The sequence below is a fragment of the Rattus norvegicus genome, chromosome 1 (assembly GCF_036323735.1).
Source record: "Rattus norvegicus strain BN/NHsdMcwi chromosome 1, GRCr8, whole genome shotgun sequence".
In the NCBI taxonomy this organism is placed as follows: domain Eukaryota; kingdom Metazoa; phylum Chordata; class Mammalia; order Rodentia; family Muridae; genus Rattus; species Rattus norvegicus.
This window is the reverse complement of record NC_086019.1, coordinates 106,600,589-106,624,134: the sequence shown is the minus strand read 5'-3', so window position 1 is coordinate 106,624,134 and position 23,546 is coordinate 106,600,589. Positions and strand designations below refer to the sequence as shown.

At 44.8% G+C, this 23,546-nt stretch overlaps 1 protein-coding gene across 8 annotated transcripts in view; it reads left to right on the top strand.

The window, feature by feature from the left end:
• Positions 1 to 1,801: 1,801 nt before the first annotated feature.
• Positions 1,802 to 23,546, top strand: part of Uevld (UEV and lactate/malate dehyrogenase domains) — a 33,135-nt gene continuing 11,390 nt past the window's right edge. For 2 of the 8 annotated variants that reach the window (XR_001835764.3, XM_063274846.1), the window contains exons 1-9: positions 1,802 to 2,036; positions 5,558 to 5,642; positions 6,173 to 6,238; positions 10,501 to 10,664; positions 12,808 to 12,943; positions 14,874 to 14,992; positions 16,771 to 16,873; positions 19,627 to 19,797; positions 21,948 to 22,121. Coding sequence is in view for 6 of the 8 variants with exons in the window: in XM_063274846.1 (XP_063130916.1) it covers positions 1,995 to 2,036; positions 5,558 to 5,642; positions 6,173 to 6,238; positions 10,501 to 10,664; positions 12,808 to 12,943; positions 14,874 to 14,992; positions 16,771 to 16,873; positions 19,627 to 19,797; positions 21,948 to 22,121 (1,060 nt within the window). In the remaining 2 variants the exon portion in view is untranslated. Of the gene's footprint in view, positions 2,047 to 5,557; positions 5,643 to 6,172; positions 6,239 to 10,500; positions 10,665 to 12,807; positions 12,944 to 14,873; positions 14,993 to 15,426; positions 16,102 to 16,770; positions 16,874 to 19,626; positions 19,798 to 21,947; positions 22,122 to 23,546 lie in introns of those variants that run through there. The other 6 variants (XR_005499061.2, XM_039100973.2, NM_001427693.1 and 3 more) reach the window with 6 other exon arrangements.

The following is a 23,546-nucleotide window of genomic DNA, read 5'->3' as shown; positions in this document are numbered from 1 at the left end:
AACAACTAAGTTCTCCAAAGTTCTCTTGCTTACTTATTCATTTTTATTTTATGCGCGGGAGTGTTTCAGCTGCATGTATGTGCACCAGAAGAGTGCCTGGTGTCTGAGGAGGGTAGAGGACGGAGGGCATGAGATCCTCTGAAGTTGGAGTAACGCATATGTGGGGTCTGGGAACTGAATCTTGTTTCTGTGCAGGAGCAGCAACCGCTCTTAACAGCTAAACCATCAGTCCACCTGCCTGCATTTAACATTTTACAATTAAATGAGTGTGTGTGTGTGTGTGCGTGTAAACACACACACACGTGCACTCTCGTGCATCATTTGAATGCAGGTGCCCTGGAAGCTCAGAGATGCCATATACCCTTGGAGCCAGAGTTACAACAACTACTGAGCCATCTCTCTAGCCCAGGAATTTGTATTTCTAGCAAGTTGTTGTGAGTGTACTATGCCAGAGACAAAGATGGATTTTGCTAGCTATGAAGCTGAAGGAACCTCGACTCAGGGGAGTCTCGCCTCAGCTGCAGCTGGTATCTTGATTGCTGCTGCGCAAAGACTTTCAGGTGATGTTAGAATGAAAGAAGATAGTTCACTAAGCAAAAGATACAAGGCACACTTAAAATGCTATGTGACTTAAGAATTGCTTTTTATATTTTTGGTTGTGAGCCTAGCCTTTAACAACTGAGCCATCTCTCCAGCCCGAGATTGCTTCATTAATGTGGTGGTATACTTATTTCCTCGTAGAATTCTTCTAAGGTAAGTGATATTATAAGGTGATTTATGAAGAATGTGTAGGCATGGATCAAAAGAATAAAAGCCATTTTGCTATGTGTAGGTCAAGACTGATGTGTTTTGATCCTAAGCATAGCTTACTGGCCGTTTTAATAATCTTTAATCCGGACACTTGTCAGGAAAGAGTAATTTCTGTACAACTGGTTTTTGGTCAGTCGTATCAAACTTCTTTTTCTTTTTTTTTCCCGGAGCTGGGGACCGAACCCAGGGCCTTGCGCTTGCTAGGCAAGCGCTCTACCACTGAGCTAAATCCCCAACCCCTCAAACTTATTTTTCAATTTTTACTTTATGTGTATGGGTGTTTTGTCTGCAAGTATTGTACGGAAGTAAGCTCACCACGGACACGAAGCCCCTAGAAGAGGGTGTGAGAACCTTTTCAACTGGAGGTACAGATGGGTGTCACGTGGGTGCTGAGACTCGAATTCATGTCTTCTAGAGGAGCAGCAAGGGCTCTTGACTGCCGAGCCCTCTCTCTATCCCCATGTCGAAATTCTTGACTCTAGATAAATGAGGGGACTTTTTCTTTGCCCATGCCTTCTTGGCCTTTCGGTCTTATCATCTAGCTCAGTTATCCGACAAGACTCCACTAGGCTTTCTTGGGACATATGAAAAATCGAGAGGGGAGAGAGGGAGAGAGGGAGAGAGGGAGAGAGGGAGAGAGGGAGGGAGGGAGGGAGAGAGGGAGAGAGGGAGAGAGGGAAAGAGGGAGAGAGGGAGAGAGAGGGAGAGAGAGAGGGAGAGAGGGAGAGAGAGGGAGAGAGAGGGAGAGAGGGAGAGAGAGGGAGAGAGGGAGAGAGAAAGACAAAGAGAGAGAATTCAAGTCTTCTAGGAATGTTGCTTGCATCTGTTTGTTCATTGGTTTAGCTATGACTTTCCCCCCTAGCAAGCGGACAGTGTTTTTCAGCCCCTGTTTCAGCACTGTTTTACAGTGCGCTACGGTCCCCGGAGCTCTGGAGCGAAGGTAGACGCTTAACTCGCCAGAATCTTCAGACTGGAAAGGGCGGAGCGGGGCGGAGCCGGACGCGATTCGGTCAATGCCTGACTCTGAGCGCCGCATCCGGGTGCATCCTAGCCGAGGTCCGCCCACTGCAAGGGGCGGGGAGCGTCCTCTGCGGACCTTTGGGCCTCTGCGGCCTCCGTTCCCAGCCTGATTTGAAGGCGGCACAGAAACTACCGCGGAAGAACTTCTTGCATCCCTGCTGACCATGGAGTTCGACTGTGAGGGCGTGAGGCGGCTGCTAGGCAAGGTGCAGGCAGGTGGGGGGCTGGACGGGACCCAGTGTTCTCGTCACCGCGCGGCGCCCCAGCCCACTCCCCTCCCCTCTACACTTTTTTTTTGTTTTGTTTTGTTGTCTTGACACACCCACTCATACTGTTGCCCAAGCTGGCCTGGAAGACCCGGCAATCCTCCTGCTTCAGCCTCACGGAGCTGGGGTCACAGGCTGGCGGCGCTACCCCCCTCCCCAACCCACCCTCGCAATGAATCACTACATTCTTTGAGAAATCCGGGTTATCACATTGTGGAAGCCATTCTCCACAGTGCTTCCTCCTGGAGCGTTTGTGATTGTACACTGTGCTTTTGTTTCTGTATTCCCCTCATCTAGCATTGAGGTCACATTGTAGGTGCTCACAATGAGAAATCTCCGGAGACACGAGTGCAGGCCAGAACAGAGCTTTACTGTGGAAAGGTGGAGGAGGGTTTCTTCCACCCTAAAGTCTCACCCCACCCCACCCCCAGGCCGTATGCTCAGCATTCCTGACTCCCGCCCATGTGTGGTCAAGAGTCCTCTAGCTCAGAAGTTACCTTGTTAAGTGATCCTGGCCATTCAGATTGCCTCGGAAGAGCCCTGAAATATTATTCTGGGATGTGGGGGTGTCTCTCTTTGTTGGGACAGTTTTTACACTTGTAAGAGTTTTAAGAGCTCCAAGATTGAAATCGTGAATGTAGTTGATTCTAATGGTTTAGCTTACAGTTATAGGTGTAGGTTGATTGAGTTTGGTTGTAAGACTTCTCATTTAAAGAAAAGAGAAGAAAAAGGAAACCTGGTGTGGTGGCACACGGCTTTAATCTGAGCTCTCTGGAGGCAGAAACAGGTAGCTCTCTGAGTTTGAGGCCAGCCTGGGAAGTCCTCTGGAAGAGAGTCAAATGAGCTTACTCGAAGAGCCAGCTTTTTTTTTTTTTTTTTTTTTTAATTTTTTTGACGGTCTTACTATGTTCCCAGGCTATCCTGGGACTCTTTATCTAGACCAGGCTGGGCTCAAACTCACTCAGATTCTCCTGCCTCTGCCTCCCAAGGGCTTGGGATCTAAGGAATTTACCAGTCTAGGAATTCTTACTTTTTTTTTTTTTTATCTTTATTAACTTGAGTATTTCTTATTTACACTTTGATTGTTATTCCCCTTCCCTGCTTCCAGGCCAACATCTCCCTAATCCCTCCCCTTCCCCTTCTATATGGGCTTCCCCTCCCCATCCTCCCCCCATTACCACCCTCCCCCCAACAATCACATTCACTGGGGGTTCAGTCTTGGCAGGACCAAGGGCTTCCCCTTCCACTGGTGCTCTTACTAGGCTGTTCATTGCTACCTATGAGGTTGGAGCCAGGGTCAGTCCATGTATAGTCTTTGGGTAGTGGCTTAGTCCCTGGAAGCTCTGGTTGCTTGGCATTGTTGTTCATATGGGGTCTAAAGCCCCTTCAAGCTCTTCCAGTCCTTTCTCTGATTCCTTCAACGGGGGTCCCGTTCTCAGTTCAGTGGTTTGCTGTTGGCATTCGCCTATGTCTTTGCCATATTCTGGCTGTGTCTCTCAGGAGAGATTTACATCCAGTTCCTGTCGGTCTGCACTTCTTTGCTTCATCCATCTTGTCTAATTGGGTGGCTGTATATGTATGGGCCACATGTGGGGCAGGCTCTGAATGGGTGTTCCTTCTGCCTCTGTTCTAAACTTTGCCTCCCTGTTCCCTGCCAAGGGTATTCTTGTTCCCCTTTTAAAGAAGGAGTGAAGCATTCGCATTTTGGTCATCCTTCTTGAGTTTCATGTGTTCCGTGCATCTAGGGTAATTCGAGCATTTGGGCTAATAGCCACTTATCAGTGAGTGCATACCATGTGTGTTTTTCTGTGATTGGGTTACCTCACTCAGGATATTTTCCAGTTCCATCCATTTGCCTATGAATTTCAAAAAGTCATTGTTTTTGATAGCTGAGGAATATTCCATTGTGTAGAGGTACCACATTTTCTGTATCCATTCCTCTGTTGAAGGGCATCTGGGTTCTTTCCAGCTTCTGGCTATTATAAATAAGGCTGCTATGAACATAGTGGAGCACGTGTCTTTGTTATATGTTGGGGTATCTTTTGGGTATATGCCCAAGAGAGGTATAGCTGGGTCCTCAGGTAATTCAATGTCCAATTTTCTGAGGAACCTCCAGACTGATTTCCAGAATGGTTGTACCAGTTTGCAGTCCCACCAACAATGGAGGAGTGTTCCTCTTTCTCCACATCCTGGCCAGCATTTGCTGTCACCTGAGTTTTTGATCTTAGCCATTCTCACTGGTGTGAGGTGAAATCTCAGGGTTGTTTTGATTTGCATTTCCCTTATGACTAAAGATGTTGAACATTTCTTTAGGTGCTTCTCAGCCATTCGGCATTCCTCAGCTGTGAATTCTTTGTTTAGCTCTGAATCCCATTTTTTAATAGGGTTATTTGTCTCCCTGGGGTCTAACTTCTTGAGTTCTTTGTATATTTTGGATATAAGCCCTCTATCAGTTGTAGGATTGGTAAAGATCTTTTCCCAATCTGTTGGTTGCCATTTTGTCCTAACAACAGTGTCCTCTGCCTTACAGAAGCTTTGCAGTTTTATGAGATCCCATTTGTCGATTCTTATTGTTTGTATCTTGATTATTTGTAGGTAAGAAAATAAATTGAGAGAAGTTATACAACGGTGCCTACAAGGCCACAAAGACAGGCAGGAAGAGGCAGTTCACCTGCTTGTAGCAAACTCTTTGCTTGTATTCATTTCCCCTGTCAAATCCAAGCTACCAGCCGTAGGTGGACAGGAAAAGTCAAGTTGTCTCTAGTGAAGGAGGCATTCAGAAAAAGAAAAAGGGCTCACAGGATGGCCAGACACCTGCCATCAGGCAGGATACCCTTGAGCCCTAGAACCCTAAGATTCTAAGATTGGGAGGAAAGAGCCAACTCCTGCGGGCGTCCTCTGCCCTCCACCTGTGCACCCACACGTATATACCTGCATTTGCATTAAATAAGTAAATTAATATGTAATCAAAGGCAAATGGATCTTGATGAGTGGTTCATTCTGTGCTGTCCCCTAGGCCTCCGGGGGGATTTGGAGGCATTTAGATTTAACTGGTCAAGGCCCAGGTTTACTAGTTTAATAGTTTACTCGGTATCCGACTTAGCAGATTGCATGGCTTCTCTCGATTTCATTTTACTTTTTAAAATGGAGCAGTTGTACGCTCTCCCGTCTCCTCAGCACCATGTTCTCAGTGATGGAATCAGAAGTATGTGGTGATGCACGCCTGTGTTCCTAGCATGTAGGGGTCGGAGACGGGGAGGGAAGATGGCCAGCCTGAGGTCCGCCGGCACTATACAGCAAGAGCCTGCTTCTCTCATGTTTGTAATGAGTCAAATACTTACACAGACACCGTAGTGGTAAAGCACTTGGTCCTGCCCCTCAGCCTGGCACACTGCATATAGTCACTTAGTCTTGTCCATGGCTCCGTTTTCATTCTGTGCTACTCTCTGCTCTCGTTTCAGTACAAGTTCAGGGATCTGACTGTAGAGGAGCTGAAGACCGTGAACATGTCTTTCCCGCACTTCAGATACTCCATGGACACCTACGGTATGAGTGGCGTCCTCTAGTCCTTATTCATACTCTTCATTACCCGACCTAAAGAGCTTCCACTCGCTACGGAGCTAGGGAGAGCCTTGAACTTCTGATCCTCGTCCCCATCTACTGAGTGTTGGCATTATAGGCAGGCACTGGTACTCCCTGCTTTCATTAGTGATAGATGTTGCAGCTAGGGCTTTATATATACTAAGCCAAATACTCTACCATCCGAGCTGGAGACAGGATCAGTTTGCACCCCTTTGCTGGTCTGGTAGTCATTATGTAGCGTAAGCTGGCCTTGAACTTGTGGCAGTCCTTCTGCCTGTGCCTCTCAGGGGCTGGGGTTACAAGTGTAGGATGTCATGCTTGGCAAGTTACATGTCTCTTAAAAAAGGAAGGTGGGCACACAGTTTTGTGTTCTTACACTTCCTTTTAAAAACCTTTTATCTATTTGCTTTGCCATTTCTATGTGTGCAGAATTGTCACACGCTTTGATTGCTAGCCTCTACTTCTGGCTGACATTTTGGAATTTTGTCTTCTAGTTTTCAAAGACACTTCCCAGAAAGACCTGCTGAATTTCACCGGTACGATTCCTGTGATGTATCAGGGTAAGTACGGAAGCCGAGAGAACGTGGGACTTCTCTACCGGGACAGCTCACTCAATAAGAACTTAATTCCTCTGGTGTGCACCGCTCTGAAAGTGTTTTCACATATACCCAAGGCCTGCTCAGGACCTTACCAGATCTGGCAGGATCCTGTAGAGGTCAAGGAAAGCCTAGATGAATTTTAATTCCATTCAATAACTTGTCAAATAGTGTCTGCTAGGCTGGCGGGCTGTGAGGACAAAAGAGAGCATGAGAGACAGAGACATGCTCTGAGGAGAGAGCGCCTTGCTCTCAGTAACAGAGGGCCAGGGTCCTGTGTGTTCCTGTTGGTATCTGTGCTTGCCCCCTCTTTCCATCTCTGTGATGTGGCACTCTACCTGTTTTGTAGATAAGACTGACTCTCAGCCTGGTCACAGGACCAAGCTCACACAGCCAGTGTCACAGTGCAGTACTAGACATTTTAGAGTTGAGTGACAGGTTGAGATAGTGAGGATTTACTCAAAAGGAAAGAAAAAAATAATAATTAACCATTTCTTAACTGTCGCCTTCTTACGGTTGAGCAATGTAATCTTTGGTATAGTAGAAGGTTACTTAAATTGTATCTTTTGAAAAACACTAGCAAAATTCTGTTCTCAAAAGACTTCTCTGAAGTAGTGCCCACAGTTCCACCATTAAACATTTGTCTTGCTGTGCGTGAAGGAGTACGTTTATAATCCTGGACTCAGGATGCTGAGGCAGGGGAGTTGAAGAGCAGCCTGAGTTACATATTAAGACTTTGTCTCAAATTCAACAAAAGGTGCGGTGCAGATCTTCCCAGAAAGAGTAAGCCCTGGAATGGCTACTACAGAATGACTGATACTTACTAGCACTTCTCAGGGAGGGCGGCTCACTAGTTCACTTGTTACCTCGGGGAAGGCACAGGAGCAAATGAAGTCAATAGGCAGTTGAAAGAGTGGATACACAGAGAAAGAAGATCACAGAGATCAAGTCAGATGGGGAGAAAAATCTCTTAGAAACGGTTCAGCTTGGGACAGTAGGATTTTGAAAGACTTCTTCCAATACCAGGCATTTCCGTATGTTAATTTCTAAACCAAGGTGAGTCTCCCTAAGTCCTGCGTCTGCACCAGCGGCGGCATTTCCTGAGAAGTGTGCTGAGGCTTCTCTTCTGACTGACTGAAGGTGAAAGCCTTGGCTTGGAGGCAGACTCCTCTCTCTTCGCTTTGCTTACTTCTGTCCTGTCAGGATCTCCGCCTGTTCCCGTCTGTCAGAACTACACTTACGCCTATGGTCATTACTCGCTGTCTGTACTATGCGTGGGTAGATTTTAAGAAGAATCAGAAGGGAAGAGGAAAGAGAAGAGTGGGCAAGAAGCTGAGCTGGGTAGTTCATTTAGAGGCAAGAGAATAATTACTTTGCTGATTTAAATTTTATCATTTTGATATCTACTACCTAGTAGCATTTCAGTTTCTGGGGTTCAACCCCTAAACGTGCAAGCACTATGCTCCACGCCACAGCCCAGCCCCCTCAGGACTGTGCAGTGGGTCCACTGATACTCTGCCTTTTAAACAGGTGTGTGGTTAGGCCATTGACCCTATGCCAAGTCTTCCTCGAAGTAGCCATGCTGGATGCAGTACTCCGTCCACCCCAGTACTAGAAGTCAGACCCGGGACTCTACACATTCATGACAAGTTATACGACTCCCATTTGTAAACCCCTACTCCTGCCTTGTCACCATTGAGCAGTTGCTCCCTTCTGCAGGAATGCGATGGTGTATCTTGGTCACTTTGAGGTCTGTGCTCACAGGGCCAACAGATAGGGTTATGCCCAGGCACACATTGTTAATATTTAGGTAAAAGTTACACAGCGGATGTTCTAAGAAAGGCTGATATAAAATGGTAGATTGCTAGGTTTTAACATGTCTATAATGTGCTAATTACATCCTGCTTGTACATTATTAGCATGGCAGCTTTAAAGAAATGTTGTCTGGACCCTGTTGGATTGCATCAGCCTCCTGAGGGAAGTGGCCAGAGCGCTCTACATGTTTATAAAATGTGTGGTCGCTGCTGAGTACTGTTAATGCTAGCGGAGGAAGCAAGATGGGAAAAGTAGCTTTCAGTAGGAAAACGGTTTCCATAGAGAGGGAAAGATTACAGTGAAGAAGGGAACTCTTCGTTTACATCTGACCTGTTTCTAAGTGGGTTTAAAAGTACAGCCCATAGTGTTTGCCATGTCATGCATATGCATGGACTTCATCCCAACAGTGTATGAAATCAGAAAGAATATTCCTTTCAGTTTATAGAGGAAAGGATTGGGCAGAAAGAAGTAAGGTAAGTTGGGTAAAGTCATACAGCTAAGAGTGTGCAGAAGGAGGTATCCGGTCCTGAGTGGAGTATTTTTAATACAGCGTAAGCCTCAGAGTGCTAGAGTCTGAAGCAGGAGTAAGTGTTAAGGACAGAGCAGTTGAAATTGGTTTTTTTTTTTTTTTTTTTTAAAGATCTTTTATTTATTTTATGTATATGAGTACACCATAGCTGTCTTCAGACACACCAGAAGAGGGCATCAGATCCCATTACAGATGGTTGTGAGCCACCATGTGGTTGCTGGGAATTGAACTCAGGACCTCTGGAAGAGCAGTCAGTGCTCTTACCCTCTGAGCCATCTCTCCAGCCCTGAAATTGGTTTTTTAGATGTCTGGACAGTTGAGTTTTCACTTACGTTTCGTCTAGCTTTGGGCTTCAGGGCAACCAAGGCATGGCCTACATGCTTAAAATCAGAAGAACCTACGGTCAGGTCCCTTCCTACCCCTGTCCTCCCAAGTGGTTTATTTTGTTGTGGAGGGTTAATGACCTGAGACAAACCCTCAGACAAGCTACCTGCCTGACAGGAAAGCCAAGTGGCAATGAGGCAGCATGCAGGCAGACGGGAACCAGACCCCTGCCAAGGGCAACAAGTGATAAACACCCACAGGCCTTACTTGACTCAGAGAGTACAAAGAACAAGTCTACAGATGAAAATGTCTACCCCACAAGGTCCCTTATCAAGCTCCCTGCACCTAAGGGCAGCAGCCACCACTTGTGTGTAGAGACAACTGCCCTTCCTTCACGGTCCTGGTTGAGGTCGGCCTGATCAATCCCAATCTAACGTAACTGCAGTGCTTGTGACTGAGTAATCCCAGGGCCTCCCATCAGGCAAACAATCTGCTCAGCTAGACCCATTGACGCATCTTTGACCTGTTGTAAGCCTGCTTCTTTTCCTGAAAAGAATATCAAGCACTTCCAAAAGATAGTGTTTCTAAAAGATCAGTGGACCATTGATGTGTGTGGCCGGGGAGGGACATGTTCAGGCTGCCCCACCCCACTCTCACTTTGGTGGGGCCCGTAGGGTTTTCAAAAGGCTGAGCATTTTGACCCTATCCCACTCCAACTAGGTTCCAGGAATCTACATAGTTTTCAGTTTCTCTAAGTCATTCTGACATACACCAAAACTTAAGAATCAGTATGAAAAGGCGACTTGGGGGTTGGGGATTTGGCTCAGTGGTAGAGCCTAGGAAGCACAAGGTCCTGGGTTCGATCCCCAGCCCTGAAAAAAAAAAGAAAAAAAAAAAAAAGAAAGAAAAGAAAAGGCGACTTGCCATCCCCTCTAAGCTCAGTGTTTGTCCTCTCTTATTTATATGACAGACTTATTTAGCAGCCAGGATATTAAGCACAGATACCTGGTCTTGGGGTATATGAAAGAATGGGAGAGAATACACGGTAGAAATTTACACTGGAGTAGAAAAGCAGGCTGGGTAAGTAAATAATTTCACCGTAGAATAAATTAAAAAAGTGGAGAAGCTAGAGTATCTCTGCTTGGAAAGTGTACAGTAAACTACCTAGAAAATGATTTGTGTCCCATGAGAGTGGTACAGCACAGCCTCTAAACTGTATCTGAACTGCCAAGGTGACTGTAGTCTCACTGCTGTGCTGTGGTAAGAACCTCTTCCCAGTGCAGAGAAAATGAGAAGCAGGAGGATTTGCATCGATCCTTTCCACACAGACTCAGCTACCTCTTTTCTTCCTTTTATTCCAGTACTTAGCCCCCTTTTTATTTTGAGACAGGGCCCTGATGTTGTGTAGACTGCCTTCAACTTAGTCCTCCCACCTCAGCATCATTGGGTAGAATGATAAGCTTTCCCTCCATGCCTAGCTGTCAGTTTCTCAAATGTCATCTCGCTGCATGATGCATGCAGTTCGTACCTGTCAGGATCGTTTCTCTCTCTCAAACAGGTAAGACGTACAACATACCCATTCGCTTCTGGATTTTGGATTCCCACCCTTTTGCTCCGCCCATTTGCTTCTTGAAGCCAACTGCAAACATGGAAATCTCCGTTGGAAAACATGTGGATGCCAAAGGCAGAATATACTTGCCCTATCTCCAAAATTGGAGCCATGTAAGACCAACTTGGACTTCCTTTGACTTTTATTTTATTTTTCTGAATATTTGTCTTTGTCTTTGATCTTGGTAATACAGGTAAACATACTGCATCTCCCCCCCTCCCTCCCTCCCTCCCTCACACATACTCATGCGCGCGCACACACACACACACACACACACTTACTGTTGTTTGGTTGTTGAGTCAGAGTCTTACCATGTAGGCCTTTTGTGTCCTGGAACTTACCATGTAGACCAGGCTGGCCTCAAACTCACAGAGATCTGTTGCTTCTGCCTCCCAAGCCCTGGGATTATAGGCATGCACCACGCCTCGATGATCTTTCAGTTACATTCTTCATGTGATCTAGAAATAGTCTGAAATTGAGCTTTCTTGAGTCTTTGACGTTCCAGAATCCTGATAACATCAGCCAGCACAGCTGCCTAGTCTGGGATCCAGCTGCTGGTGTTCCTTGTTTTATTATCATTCAGCACTTGAAGGGTTACACAAAAAGCTATTAGCAAAGTACTGGAACTCTATTTCCTCATTCCTGTCTACTAGTGATTCTCACATTATATATAGAAACCTTTTTAACTTTGTCTAAGTTGATCATACTCACTTAATCTATAATGTGTTTTGTTTAACTGATTGGGGTGTGTGTGTGTGTGTGTGTGTGTGTGTGTGTGTGTGTGTGTGTGTGTGTAGGGGTGTGTGTAGGGGTGTGTAATCTAGGGTCCGAGTCATGCATGGTAATCATGGTTGCTGGAGAGATGGCGCAGCGGTTAAGAGCCATCCAAAAGCCCGGCAACTGCAGTGTGACTCACAGCCATCTGTGATGGGATCTGATGCCCTCTTCTGGTGTGCATGAAGACAGCAACAGTGTACTCACATACATAAGTTAAATAAACAAATCTTAAAAAGAAAAATCTTGAACCAAGAGTAACACATCCATCCATCCCCTCTAAATTCTTAAAAAAAAAAAAAAGAATAGTAAGAGTTAAAGACATTTTATATGGTGGTTTAGAAAAATGAGAAAATAAATAATACACTTGCCCTTTAAAGACCTGGGTTTGAAGAAAAGATTAAATCATAAATGTGTAAAGTAAAAAGACAGTGTATTTAACTGTTGCTACCATAAAGTCTAAGTCAATCTGTTATAAAAGTTAAAATGTATCCAGTGGAAAGATCCAAATGTGGTTAACATTTGGAATTCTAGTAGCAAGGAGGCCGAGGTTCCATAATTAAAGGTTTGAGCCAACCTGAGCTACACACACCAAAACCATCCTGGGCTACAAAAGCACAGGACCTTAGAAACAAACAGTAGTTCTAGAATTCCCCCATGACAAAACAAAACTCTAAAAAATAAAAAGCTTGCACGTGTTCTTATACACACAAGTGTGCTCCGGGGCCTTCCCCATGTAAGAACTGTGGGAGTAAACACACAGTATTGCAGCAGCACAGAGTGAGCCGCACCGTGTGGAACGCTACTGTACTGATGGAGCTTCCTTCTGTTTACATGGAGCAAAGGCACTGTGACGTGATTATCCTTAAAGCTCTGTATTAAAAGTGACATCAAATGGCTGCCATTTATTTTTCACTGTACAGTGACACGGCATACAGAACGTGCTGTCTTTACATACAGAACATGCTGTCTTTACATACAGAACACGTGCTATCTTTACATACAGAACATGCTGTCTTTACATACAGAACATGCTGTCTTTACATACAGAACATGTGCTCTCTTTATATACAGAGCATGCTGTCTTTACATACAGAACACGTGCTATCTTTACATACAGAACATGCTGTCTTTACATACAGAACACGTGCTCTCTTTATATACAGAGCATGCTGTCTTTACATACAGAACAGCGTGCCGTCATTATTATGGGTAAGGGCTGGTGGTGTAGCTTGGTGTAAAGTACTTGCCTTGCATGCACAAGGCTGTGGATTCGGTTCCCAGCACGGATGAAGAAAGAAAGCGTGCAGCGGGAGTAGTGAAGGTGAAGAACAGGCTCTTAGTGGGAAGTCTGGGGGAGGCTGTGTGTCGGTTTTCAACTGTGCATTGTTCAAGGATCACCTTGACTGACTCACTGACAATGTAAAGCAAGTGTTCTGTAGAAAATAGTTGATAACTTTTCCCTTTGCGTGCATTCTTCAGCCCAAATCTGTCATTGTTGGATTAATTAAGGAAATGATCGCCAAGTTTCAAGAGGAGCTTCCTCTCTATTCTGTGCCATCGTCCAATGAAGCACAGCAGGTGGACTTGCTGGCCTATATCACAAAAATCACTGAAGGTTTGTATTGTCGGTGAGACCGCCTAAGAACTAAGAAGTTAGAATTTCTCTCTAATATTATGTACTCTTTGCTGCTTGAATTCAACACATAAGCTTATGAATATATATATTTCTGTTTAATATTCCTCTACATTAGTTATAAGGTATTTCTGTATAATTCCAATTAAAATTTGTTAAAATGTAAAAATGTTACTCTTATATAATCAGATAAAATAGTTCTTGCTTTGTTCAGAGCCCCTTATAAATTAATTAATGTATGACTCTACCATTACATCTGTAGGTATTTTTACCTATTCAGCACATGGGGCCACAGGTGCATAAGTCTTGTGGTTCTAATTGGGGATAGAGCCAGTTGTTCAGGCCTAGAACATTTCTGTACAATGTTTGTGAATACCAGGGTCAGATGTCAGTACTGTGTGTCTTCCTCAGCTTTTACTAGCATATAGGAATTGTGCATAATAGTGGGTTTCAGTACGACATCTTCATACAGGGACACAATGTATTTCTACCATGTTCACCTTGCACTCTTCCCTTAAGCCCCTCCCACCCCTAACTTATCCCTTCCCTCTTCTTAGCTAGCTCTCCAGTGAGCCAGTGAGCTTCATTAGGGTTGTTTACAGGGGCGTGGGTGAGGATTTGTTTCCAGAGGCATAGGTACCTTACTAGGCGATACCACAAAAGAAAACCCCTACCTCTATTGTAAACTATTGACTGTGTGTCGATTCTTTTTTATATAGCTTTCAAAAAGCATTATTTTATTCTGGGTGTATGGGTGTTTGCCTGCGTGTATGGCAGCGCCTGGTGCCTGTATGGCCAGAAGGGGGTATTGGATCTCTGGAACTGAAGTAACGGGTTGTGAACTGCCGTGTGGGTGCTGGGAATTAAACCAGAGATGCTCTTATCCACTGAGCCATCTCTTTAGCTCTTTAAATAAAACGTGGGTTTTCTTTGTTTTTTTATGGTTTATTTTTTATGTGCATTTGGTGTTTCGCCTGCATAGATGTCTCTATGAGGAACTGAAGTTACAGACAGGTGTGAACTGTCATATGGGTACTGGGAATTGAACCCTGTCCTCTGGAAGAAAACCAGTGCTCTTAACCTCTGAGCCATCTGTCCAGCCTCAAGTGAAAAGCTTTAAATGTTTATAATACTGTCCTTAAAAGGGAAAGCTTCTATGTAAAACAACATTCAGTATAACACCCCTGTTTTTCTTAGGGGAGGGCGCAATGTACTAGTTTGAGACAGGATCTCAGGTAACTCTGGCTAGCCTCAAATCCTACATAGCTAAAGATCACCTTGAACTCCTGACCTTTCTGCCTTCACCTCCCTGTTGTTGGGATTACAGGTGTGCACAGAAATGCCCAGATACCTCCTCACATCCCCACCCCTCAGAGTAGGTGTCACTGTACACCCTGGCGCTGCCTCAGTATCCTGCTGGCTGGGGTTCTAGGCGTGAGCTGCCGTGCTTGATTTTAGGCTCCTGTTCTTGCCTTCGTTAGTACAGCAAAATTTAAAAAAAAAATCTATAGACTTGCTGGCCAGTCAGGCTGGCACAGTGCCTTTTAATCTAGCACTTGAGGGGGCACAGAGGCAGGTGGGTCTACAGCCTGGTCTACAAAGGGAGCTCCAAGACAGCCAAGGCTACCCAGGGGAGCTCTGTGTCAAAACAAAACAAAACAAAACAAAAACTCTGTATGAGAGTTTTTGAAGTTCATTTTATTTTTGAGAAGATGCTAGAAAGCAAGTTTTTTTTTTTTCAGGGTAGGGGATATGTGGTCCAGGCTAGCCTTGAACCTGCAATCCTTCTGCCTCAACTTGTTGAATGCTGGGATTATAGATTTATTCCACCACACCAAGCTTATAACACACGAGAAAAGATTTTTAAATATTATTTTTCAATTCTCAGGATAATCTTTTTTTTTTATTGTAGGTGTCTCAGACATTAATTCAAGGGGCTGGACAAATCATGAGAATAAAATACCCAATAAAATCACTGTGGTTGGAAGTGGGGATTTGGGCATTGCTTGCACGTTGGCGATTTCGGCAAAGGTAGTGTCTCTGCGTACACTTATGCTTCCATTAGACTTCACATTGTCTTCTTTCTCCATTTTCATGTATGCGTGTATGCATTTTTGGCATGTGTGAGCACACATTGTATGTACGTGCACACAAGTAGCTTGTGCACGTGGAAAGTTACAAGTCAGGCATTATCTACAATTGTTCGTCCACTTTCTTCACTGAGGCAAGATCTGTCAATCAATCACAGAGCTGAACACTATGGCTGGTCTCACCAGCCGGGTTACTCTGGGATCCTCTATCTCTGGCTACCTAGGCTGAAGTTACAGGTGGACTGCCATGCTCATCTGGCATTTACATTGGTGTCTGGGGATGGGAACGTATAGTCTGGATCCTTAACCACTCAATGAAAAGACAGGGTTTTGCTGTGGAGCCCAGCCTACCCTCAAACACTCTTCCTTCCTCAGCCCCTGGAGTGCTGACTGAGGCTGCAGACATTTACAGCCACACCCAGCTTTCAGAGCTGAAAGTCCAGCATCTCCTAAGACAAATGCACGTCCGAGGCTGAGTCTTCATTTTACCGTAGCCCAGTGATCCGTGCTCACAGTGGCAGTCAGGATAGCTCAAGCCCCTCTTCTAAGCCGTGTATTGTATCGCTTCTTGACTCCTCCAGAGCGTCTATACCAACGGCGTCAGTTTTCACAGCTGCTAGTACGTTGTAGGATAACTTCTATAAATGATATCAGCGGATTACGTAAGTTATTAATTTTTTTTTCTTTTTTTCGGAGCTGGGGACCGAACCCAGGGCCTTGCACTTGCTAGGCAAGCGCTCTACCACTGAGCTAAATCCCCACCCCAAGTTATTAATTTTTAAATTTCTAAAATGTTTTAAGGTTTGTTTTTTTTTTTATAGAAATTGTCAAATCGAGCTGGATGTAAGTGGCACACTCCTCTAATCCCAGCAGTCAGGAGGCAGAGTCAGGCAGATCTCTGAGCTCAAGGCCAACCAGGTCTAGAAAATGAGTTCTGGGACAGCCATAGCTGTTACACAAAGAAGCCATGTCTCAGAAGAACATTTTTTCAAAAAAGGAAGGATGGAAGGCAGCAAGGGAGGAGAAGGAGAAGGAAGAGGAAGAAGAAGAGGAGGAGGAGGGGGAGGAAGAGGAGGAGGGGGAGGGGGAGGAGGAGGAAGAGGAGGAGGAGGAAGAGGAGGAGGGGGAGGAGGAAGAAGAGGAGGGGGAGGAAGAAGAGGGGAGGAAGAGGGGGAGGAGGAGGAAGAGGAGGAGGAAGAAGAGAAGGAGGAGGAGGAAGAAGAGGAGGGGGAGGAGGAGGAGGAAGAAGAGGAGGAGGAAGAGGAGGAGGAGGGGGAGGAAGAAGAGGATGGGGGGAGGAAGAAGAGGGGGGGAGGAGGAGGAAGAGGAGGAGGAGGGGGAGGAAGAAGAGGAGGAGGAGGAGGGGGAGGAGGAGGGGGAGGAGGAGGGGGAGGAGGAGGGGGAGGAGGAAGAGGAGGGCAACAGCAATAACACCACCAGAATTAAAGTAAAGCCTTAAACTCAGGAGGAGCAGTAGCATACCTGCGTGGTACGCCGTGCCCTCTCTGCTCCATCTGAAGAAGCTATAGTTTGCTCCTGAGGAGCCAGGCGAGCTCCCGGTGATCAGTAAAGACAGTATCACTCACAGAACAGCGTCAGGCTTGCACACCTTTACTGCTGTTAGTTCAGGAGGCCTCCTTTAGCCTTTCTCATGGGCACAGCACTGAGTGGCTCTCTGTGTCGGTGAAACGCTGTTCTTGCTCTAATCTTTCCACACAGGGCATTGCAGACAAGCTGCTCCTTTTAGACCTCTCAGATGGGACTAACCAAGGGACGATGGACCTTGATATCTTCAACCTGCCGAATGTAGAGATCAGCAAAGGTTGGACTGTTTAAAGATGGGCATAGTAGTCTACGGTATTCCAGTAGCTGGGTCTTGGATGGTTCGTTTATTTGTGGAACTGGGAATTAGGTCCTAGAATTTTTTAAGTTATATTTTTACTTACTTTGGTTAGAGGGCACACGTGCCATAGCATGTGTGTACCTTCGAAAGTTGGTTCTTTCCTTATACCTCATGGGTCCTGGAGCATCCAACTCAGGTTGTCAAGGTTAGGGACAAGGTTAGGGTCCTAGAATTCTCAGACTGAAAAGTATCATGAAGATCATCTGTTCAAAGTTCTTTTTTTACATGTTGCAAAACAAAGACATTGAAATAAGTCATTTGATCGATCCAGACTCTTATGCCAGTTATAACCAATTATGTTAGCTGAGGTCAATGAGCAAATAGCATTCAGAATCACTCCTGTTGTCCAGAAGTATTTATTAGTTTTCTCTGAGTTACATCCCCAAACAAGCATTTCTCTGGCTGCTTCCTCTCTTGGATACATTGTTTCAGAGCAACGGCTTTAGAATTAGGCAGATTTGGTTTGCGTCTTAGCTTGGCCATATTATAGTCTGACACTTGCAGGTTAAATTAGGAAAAAAGGAAGTTCTTTTTTCTGTCCCATCCTTTGTGTGTGCACGAGCCTTATCTTGCTGTTTCCTGGCTGCCCCTCAACTCCGTAGCTCAAGCAGCCCTCCTGCTTGCCCACTGCTCTCCCAAGCAGTGGTGATGGTAGGCGCCTCCACTGAGGCCAAGCCTTTTAGAAAAGCATCACTTCAGCCTGGAGAGATAGCTTAGCAGTTAAGAGCACTGACTGCTCTTCCAGAGGTCCCGAGTTCAATTCCCAGCATCCACAAGGTGGCTCACAATCGTCTGGAATGGAAGCTGATGCCCTCTTCTGGTGTGTCTGAAGATGCAACAATATACTCATATACATAAAATAAATAAATCTTCAAAAGAAAGCATCCTTTCATAGGACATGTAACATTGTATTTGTTCAGGTATGTTATCTAGATAAAGACTATATTTGGGGATGCAGGTTTAAAACTATCTTTCCAGGAATGCATGAGTTTGAAACATAAACCAGCCAAGCCTGGTGAGATGGCTCAGTGGATAAGAGCATGATCCTGAGAGGACCTAAGTTTGGTTCCCAGCACCCACACTGTACACCTCACAACTGCCTGTAACTCTAGCTCCAGGGGTTCCAACAGCCTTTTCTGGCCTCCTCAGGTACCCACATGGCATCCATACCCAGATACATAAAATTTTGTGTGTGTGTGTGTGTGTGTGTGTGTGTGTGTGTGTGTGTGTAGAATTTTTTGGACATAGATTTCTCTGTGTAGCCCTGGCTGTCCTGGAACTCACTCTGTAGACCAGGCTGCGCTTACACTCACAGAGATCATCCTCTGCCACCCAAGCGCTATACACCACCACGCCTAGATTAAAAAACATTTTAAAAAATCAAAAGAGTAAAAAGCAGATCATTGAACAAAATGTATTCCCTAAAACATCTCTCCCAGTTTATAGAGAAGAGAAACTTAGACACGGCACAGTGATGTGGGCATCTTTGGTCATTCCCTAGCTTTCCTGTATTCCTTGACCGTTTTCCAAATAATGCATACAGCAGTCTCACATACTAGAATGTACTGGTGGGGGCCAGAAGAATTGACTTGCCTATCTGTTCTAAAAATAGCCCATCACAGTTCAGTAAGCATTCAGATCCCTGGAGGAGACAATTAGCTCATTTTCCTCATCTGAGAGAAGACTGTAGTTGCTTTAATGGTCCTTTAATGGCAGCTAGAGGTTCCTTTGGGAGCTGGATATTCTCTTGAGCCTGTCGTTCCCAGTCCCAAGTTCTTAAGGGACCTCTTAACTCTTCAGATCCCTGTAGGAGAGACTCTTTAGTACCCAACCCTAGAGAAAGCGAGGCCATTTAGGATCTAAGGGAACTGGTTTTTTTCCTGTGTGTCAAATCAGCCATTGACAACCAGTGAAATAAATAATGGAAAGAACAGAATCTCTGGAGGAAGTGTGCAGTGTGTGGTACTTATAACCAAGCAAGGACTCAAGCAAGAATTACCTGTGAGGATGAGGACATTTTTATCATTCAAGGCAGAAGAAGGAAGCCAGAGGAGGACTCTGGCAAGGTGTAGTGTTTTAAATAAAACTGGTCATTGATTTCTGGTTGGTTTCTGTGCTTGACAACCTCTCCAGGTACCAGTTTTCAGTTTTCCAAGGGGGGTTAATAGGTTAGAATCTGAAAGCAGACAACCTGGGCCTAACTTGCAGCCCCTCTGCTGACTTGCTCAAGTCACTTGACTTCTTTACTCAGTCGCTTTCAAAGAATCTGTGGCTCCTATGCTCACAGTACAGAAGCCAGTGGCTATTGTTGTTGTTGTTGTTGTTATTTCCTTTATTACTCATTTCCCTTTTAAGAATTATGAACTACATAGAAAACTTAGTCTTTGTGTATAGGCACTGACTCTTTCTAATTTCCTGCCTATTTTGTTCCGTATCCCAGGCTGGCCTCCAACTTGAAGCCATTCTGCTTTGACCTCCCAAGTGCTGGATCACAGCCGTGTACCCCCATGTTTGACCATGGGATATGTGCGGTTACCCCTAAGCTTTCTGGATGATAGCTATAGGAGCTTGTATGCCTGTATTCTCTGTTCATGGAACAGAGAAACGTTTTATCTTGTACCAGCATTGGTTTAGACCGTCCTGAACTCAGACTGTTTCTTTCTGTTCATTAGATCTGTCTGCCTCTGCTCATTCCAAGGTGGTGATCTTCACAGCCAACTCTTTGGGTGGTTCTGAGTCCTACCTGCATGCAGTACAGAGTAATGTGGACATGTTCAGAGCTCTCGTTCCAGCTCTGGGACATTACAGTCAGCATGCTGTCTTGCTTGTTGCCTCTCAACCAGGTAAAAGGCTTTATTTTAAATTCACATGATGGTCCTGGTCATCAGTATAATTGCCATTGTTGATTTCAAAAAAAAACAAACAAACAAAAGCCAAATCACTGTGGTGTCTAAAAGGATATTCAGTAAGATTGCTCTTAGAATGAACAGTACACACAGTTACTCCTTATAACTGATATTACATAGGTTGCAACTCACAGCTTTTCATGAAGTACGGTATTATTTTCCAGTTGTTAGCCATACCTTTTTTAGTGAGGAAATGGTTAAAGCCTCTAAGAGAATCATGCATTATATTTATGTGTAAGATGTCTAAGTCCCTAGTGTTATGAAGGTATTAAGAAGCATATTATACATGCAGAGACAGTTTTTACTTTTGTTTGTGTGTATATGAATGTGTGCACACATACACACCAGGCATGAAGGTCAGAGGCCAGCCCTCCTTTACCGTGTGTTGGGGTTGAACCCAGATGTCAGTTTGATGGCAGCTACCTTTACCCACTGTGCCCTCTCACCCACCCTGTGCATCTTCAACAGTTTCAAATCTGTAGATTGCTTCACTTAAGAGAGATGTTTCCAGGGGTTGGGGATTTAGCTCAGTGGTAGAGCGCTTGCCTAGCAAGCGCAAGGCCCTGGGTTCGGTCCCCAGCTCCGGAAAAAAAAAAAAAAAGAGAGATGTTTCCAGAGACTGGGTGGTTTGGGCCCAACCAGTGTTTCAAGCCTGTGTTTGAAAATGTTACACAGTTATGCGTTTCATTTATGATTGTCAGAGACATTGGTCTCTTTAAATCCTTTTGGCATGTAAAAGGAAGGGGAGCCATAGGTTTTTTTTCTTTTCTTTTTTTTTTTCGGAGCTGGGGACCGAACCCAGGGCCTTGCACTTGCTAGGCAAGCGCTCTACCACTGAGCTAAATCCCCAGCCCCATGTAGGTTTTTTTCTTAAGGTGAGGTACTGCATAATAATGTATGAGTTGGTGTTTTGATTTAAGCCTAAAACATAAAGAAATTATCATGGAATTATTGGGCAGGGGATATGGCTTGAGAGTAGAGTGCTTGCCTAGCACACATGAGGCCTGGTTCTGAACCCTGCAGGCGCACACACAGAAGAATAGCGCTTCATTGAAGTGAAATTGTTATTTTCCTGCTTCCTGTTGGGGTGTGGGAGTAGCTGTGCACTGACCACTCGGACACCAGTCTCAGATGTGATGAAAGTTTATCGAACACTTTTAGAATGATCAATCAGGACCACAAGAAGGAAAAACCTAATCGTGGCACCCGTGTGTCCTCAGGGCAGACTTTTTTATAGGAAGAAACAGATTCAGAAGTTTAGAGGCAAGCAGTGAAGTGGTAGAAGGTTTTTGGCTAACTTGACAAACTGTTACCAGCTAACCTTTAGGCTGATTGGTCCTGAGTGCGCTACAAGGGGTGGTAGACAGGTGGAGACCGGGAATTTCAGAACATTGAGAACAGGGTAAGCTACAACTTTCTAGCTTATAAGTAACCTTCTTCAGTGCCAGTTAAAGTGGTAAGTATGAACTTAGTTTCACCTTGTGAGGAAGGTGGAATCTGAATTCAAAATGGCTACAGTAATGTTAAAAGGAACAAGCTTCAACACGTTCTATACCCAGTTTTCACCTTTCTTGCTTAACTGTTCCTGGAACTTACTTACTTTCTATCCTAACAATTTATGTTTCGTGAAAAAGTTATACAAAAATGCTTTAGCTTGGTTAGTGTTTTAAGTACACTTTGTAAACATACTGCCAGCGTGGTGGTGCTTCTGTATTCCCAATACTTGGGAGCAGAGGGAGGAAGATTGGGAGTTCAAGGCCAGATAGGCTGTACAGCAAGACCTGCCTCAGAGAGCATAGATGCATTTAAGACCTCCGAAGACTCTGTAGAACGTTGACATACTTCCCCTGTGAGATGACCCTTTCCATGTGAGCTAGGCTAGAAGCAGTGTGTGTGTCTGTCTGTCTGTTTGAGACAGAGTTTCTGTGTAGCCCTCTCTGTCCTGGAACTCACTCTGTAGACCAGGCTGGCCTCAAACTCATAGTGATCCTTCTGCGTCCTACATGCTGAGATTAAAGCTATGTGCCACCTCTGTCCACTTAACTTTCTTTTAATCCTTAAATTGTCACTCTGTGTGTAACATTTAGTGGAGATCATGAGCTACGTGACGTGGAAGCTGAGCACATTTCCCGCAGCCAGAGTGATGGGGATTGGCTGCAATCTGGACTCACAGAGATTACAGTACATCATCTCGAGCGTTCTGAAGGCACAGACTTCAGGCAAAGAAGTGTGGGTGGTTGGTGAACAGGGAGAAAACAAAGGTAAGTACATCGTTACGACTTATGCTGCTAACTCTCTGAAGCCATGACATTCAGATCTGTGCTGGGACCTTAGACATGTGAAGCTTAGTGAGAGACTTCATAGGGATGAGGGTCATTCACTCTGTGTGTGCATGTGTGTCTGTCTGTCTGTCTGTCTGTCTGTCTGTCTGTCTGTGTGTCTCTGTGTGTGTGTGTGTGTGTCTGTGTCTGTGTGTTTCTGTGTGTCTGTGTGTTTCTGTGTGTGTCTCTGTGTGTGTGTGTGTGTGTCTGTGTGTCTGTCTGTGTGTGTGTGTGCATGTTGCTAGGGATTAAACCCAGGGCCTCAAGTGTGTTAAGTGTGCTATCACTGAGCTACAAACCCCAGCTCCTGTCATACTCATATATTTGGGGTTTTTTTGAGGGTGCTTTTTGTTTGCTTTTTAGTTTTTAAAATTCAAAACAAGACCAGATTTAAAATTCAAAACAAGTCAGGTATTAAATTTTAATTGGATTTTGGAATCTAGATTTAAACATTTTACTTTTCCATTTAAACATACATGAAGGATATAAAACTCCCCCCTGTTGTCTTCACATCCAACTCTGTTTGCTTTTCCCAAGCTCAGTCCCACTTCCAAAATGCATGCCTCCTGTTTGTTTTTCTGAAAGAATTCTCATGCTGTGGCCTTCTTAACAAGCTGCTTGTTATCTCCCTATCACAAAGGCATCGCTGTATGGAAACAGCTCTCTGTATGGAAACAAAACTAAGCCCTTTCTTATCCCAGTAAGAAAGCTTTCTGTATTCGAGACGCCTTCCTTTCCACCTTCTGTACTTCCCGCAAGGCCAAGCTGGTAGGTGATGTGCGGCAGCTGGCTCTCACTTAGTCCACTGGCGTTCATAAAACAAGAGTATGAGTGTCTGCCTGTACTCACTGCCATACGAGATGCCCGTGTGATGTGACAGGTGGAGAACACAGTCTCTGCTGTATTTTAGAGCAGCTGTTCTCAGCCTGTGGGTCGTGACCCTTTTGGGGATCACAAAGCAGATATCCTGCATTTCAGATACTTACATTACCATTCAGAACAGTAGCAAAATTAGTTAGGAAGTAGCAACAAAATAATGTTATGGTTGCAACAACATGAGGAGCTGTGTTAAACAATCACAGCATTAGGGAGGTTGAGAACCAGTGTTTTAGAGAGAAGGAAATATCAGATATTTTGGGTAACAAGATATAGGGCACTATTTATCAACTATTATTTTGTTATTTTGTTATTTTGACATTTAGACATGCGTTCAAGGTGGGTTGAACTCAACAGGAAAAAGAATCTAGTCCCCCCAATGATGGCAAAGGCTGTCGCTGAACTAGACATTGGAAGAAGACAGAGTGGTGAAACAGTCCCAGGCAGAGGCACGTAATTTGCTCCCAGTAGGCAGTAAAACCACAGGGA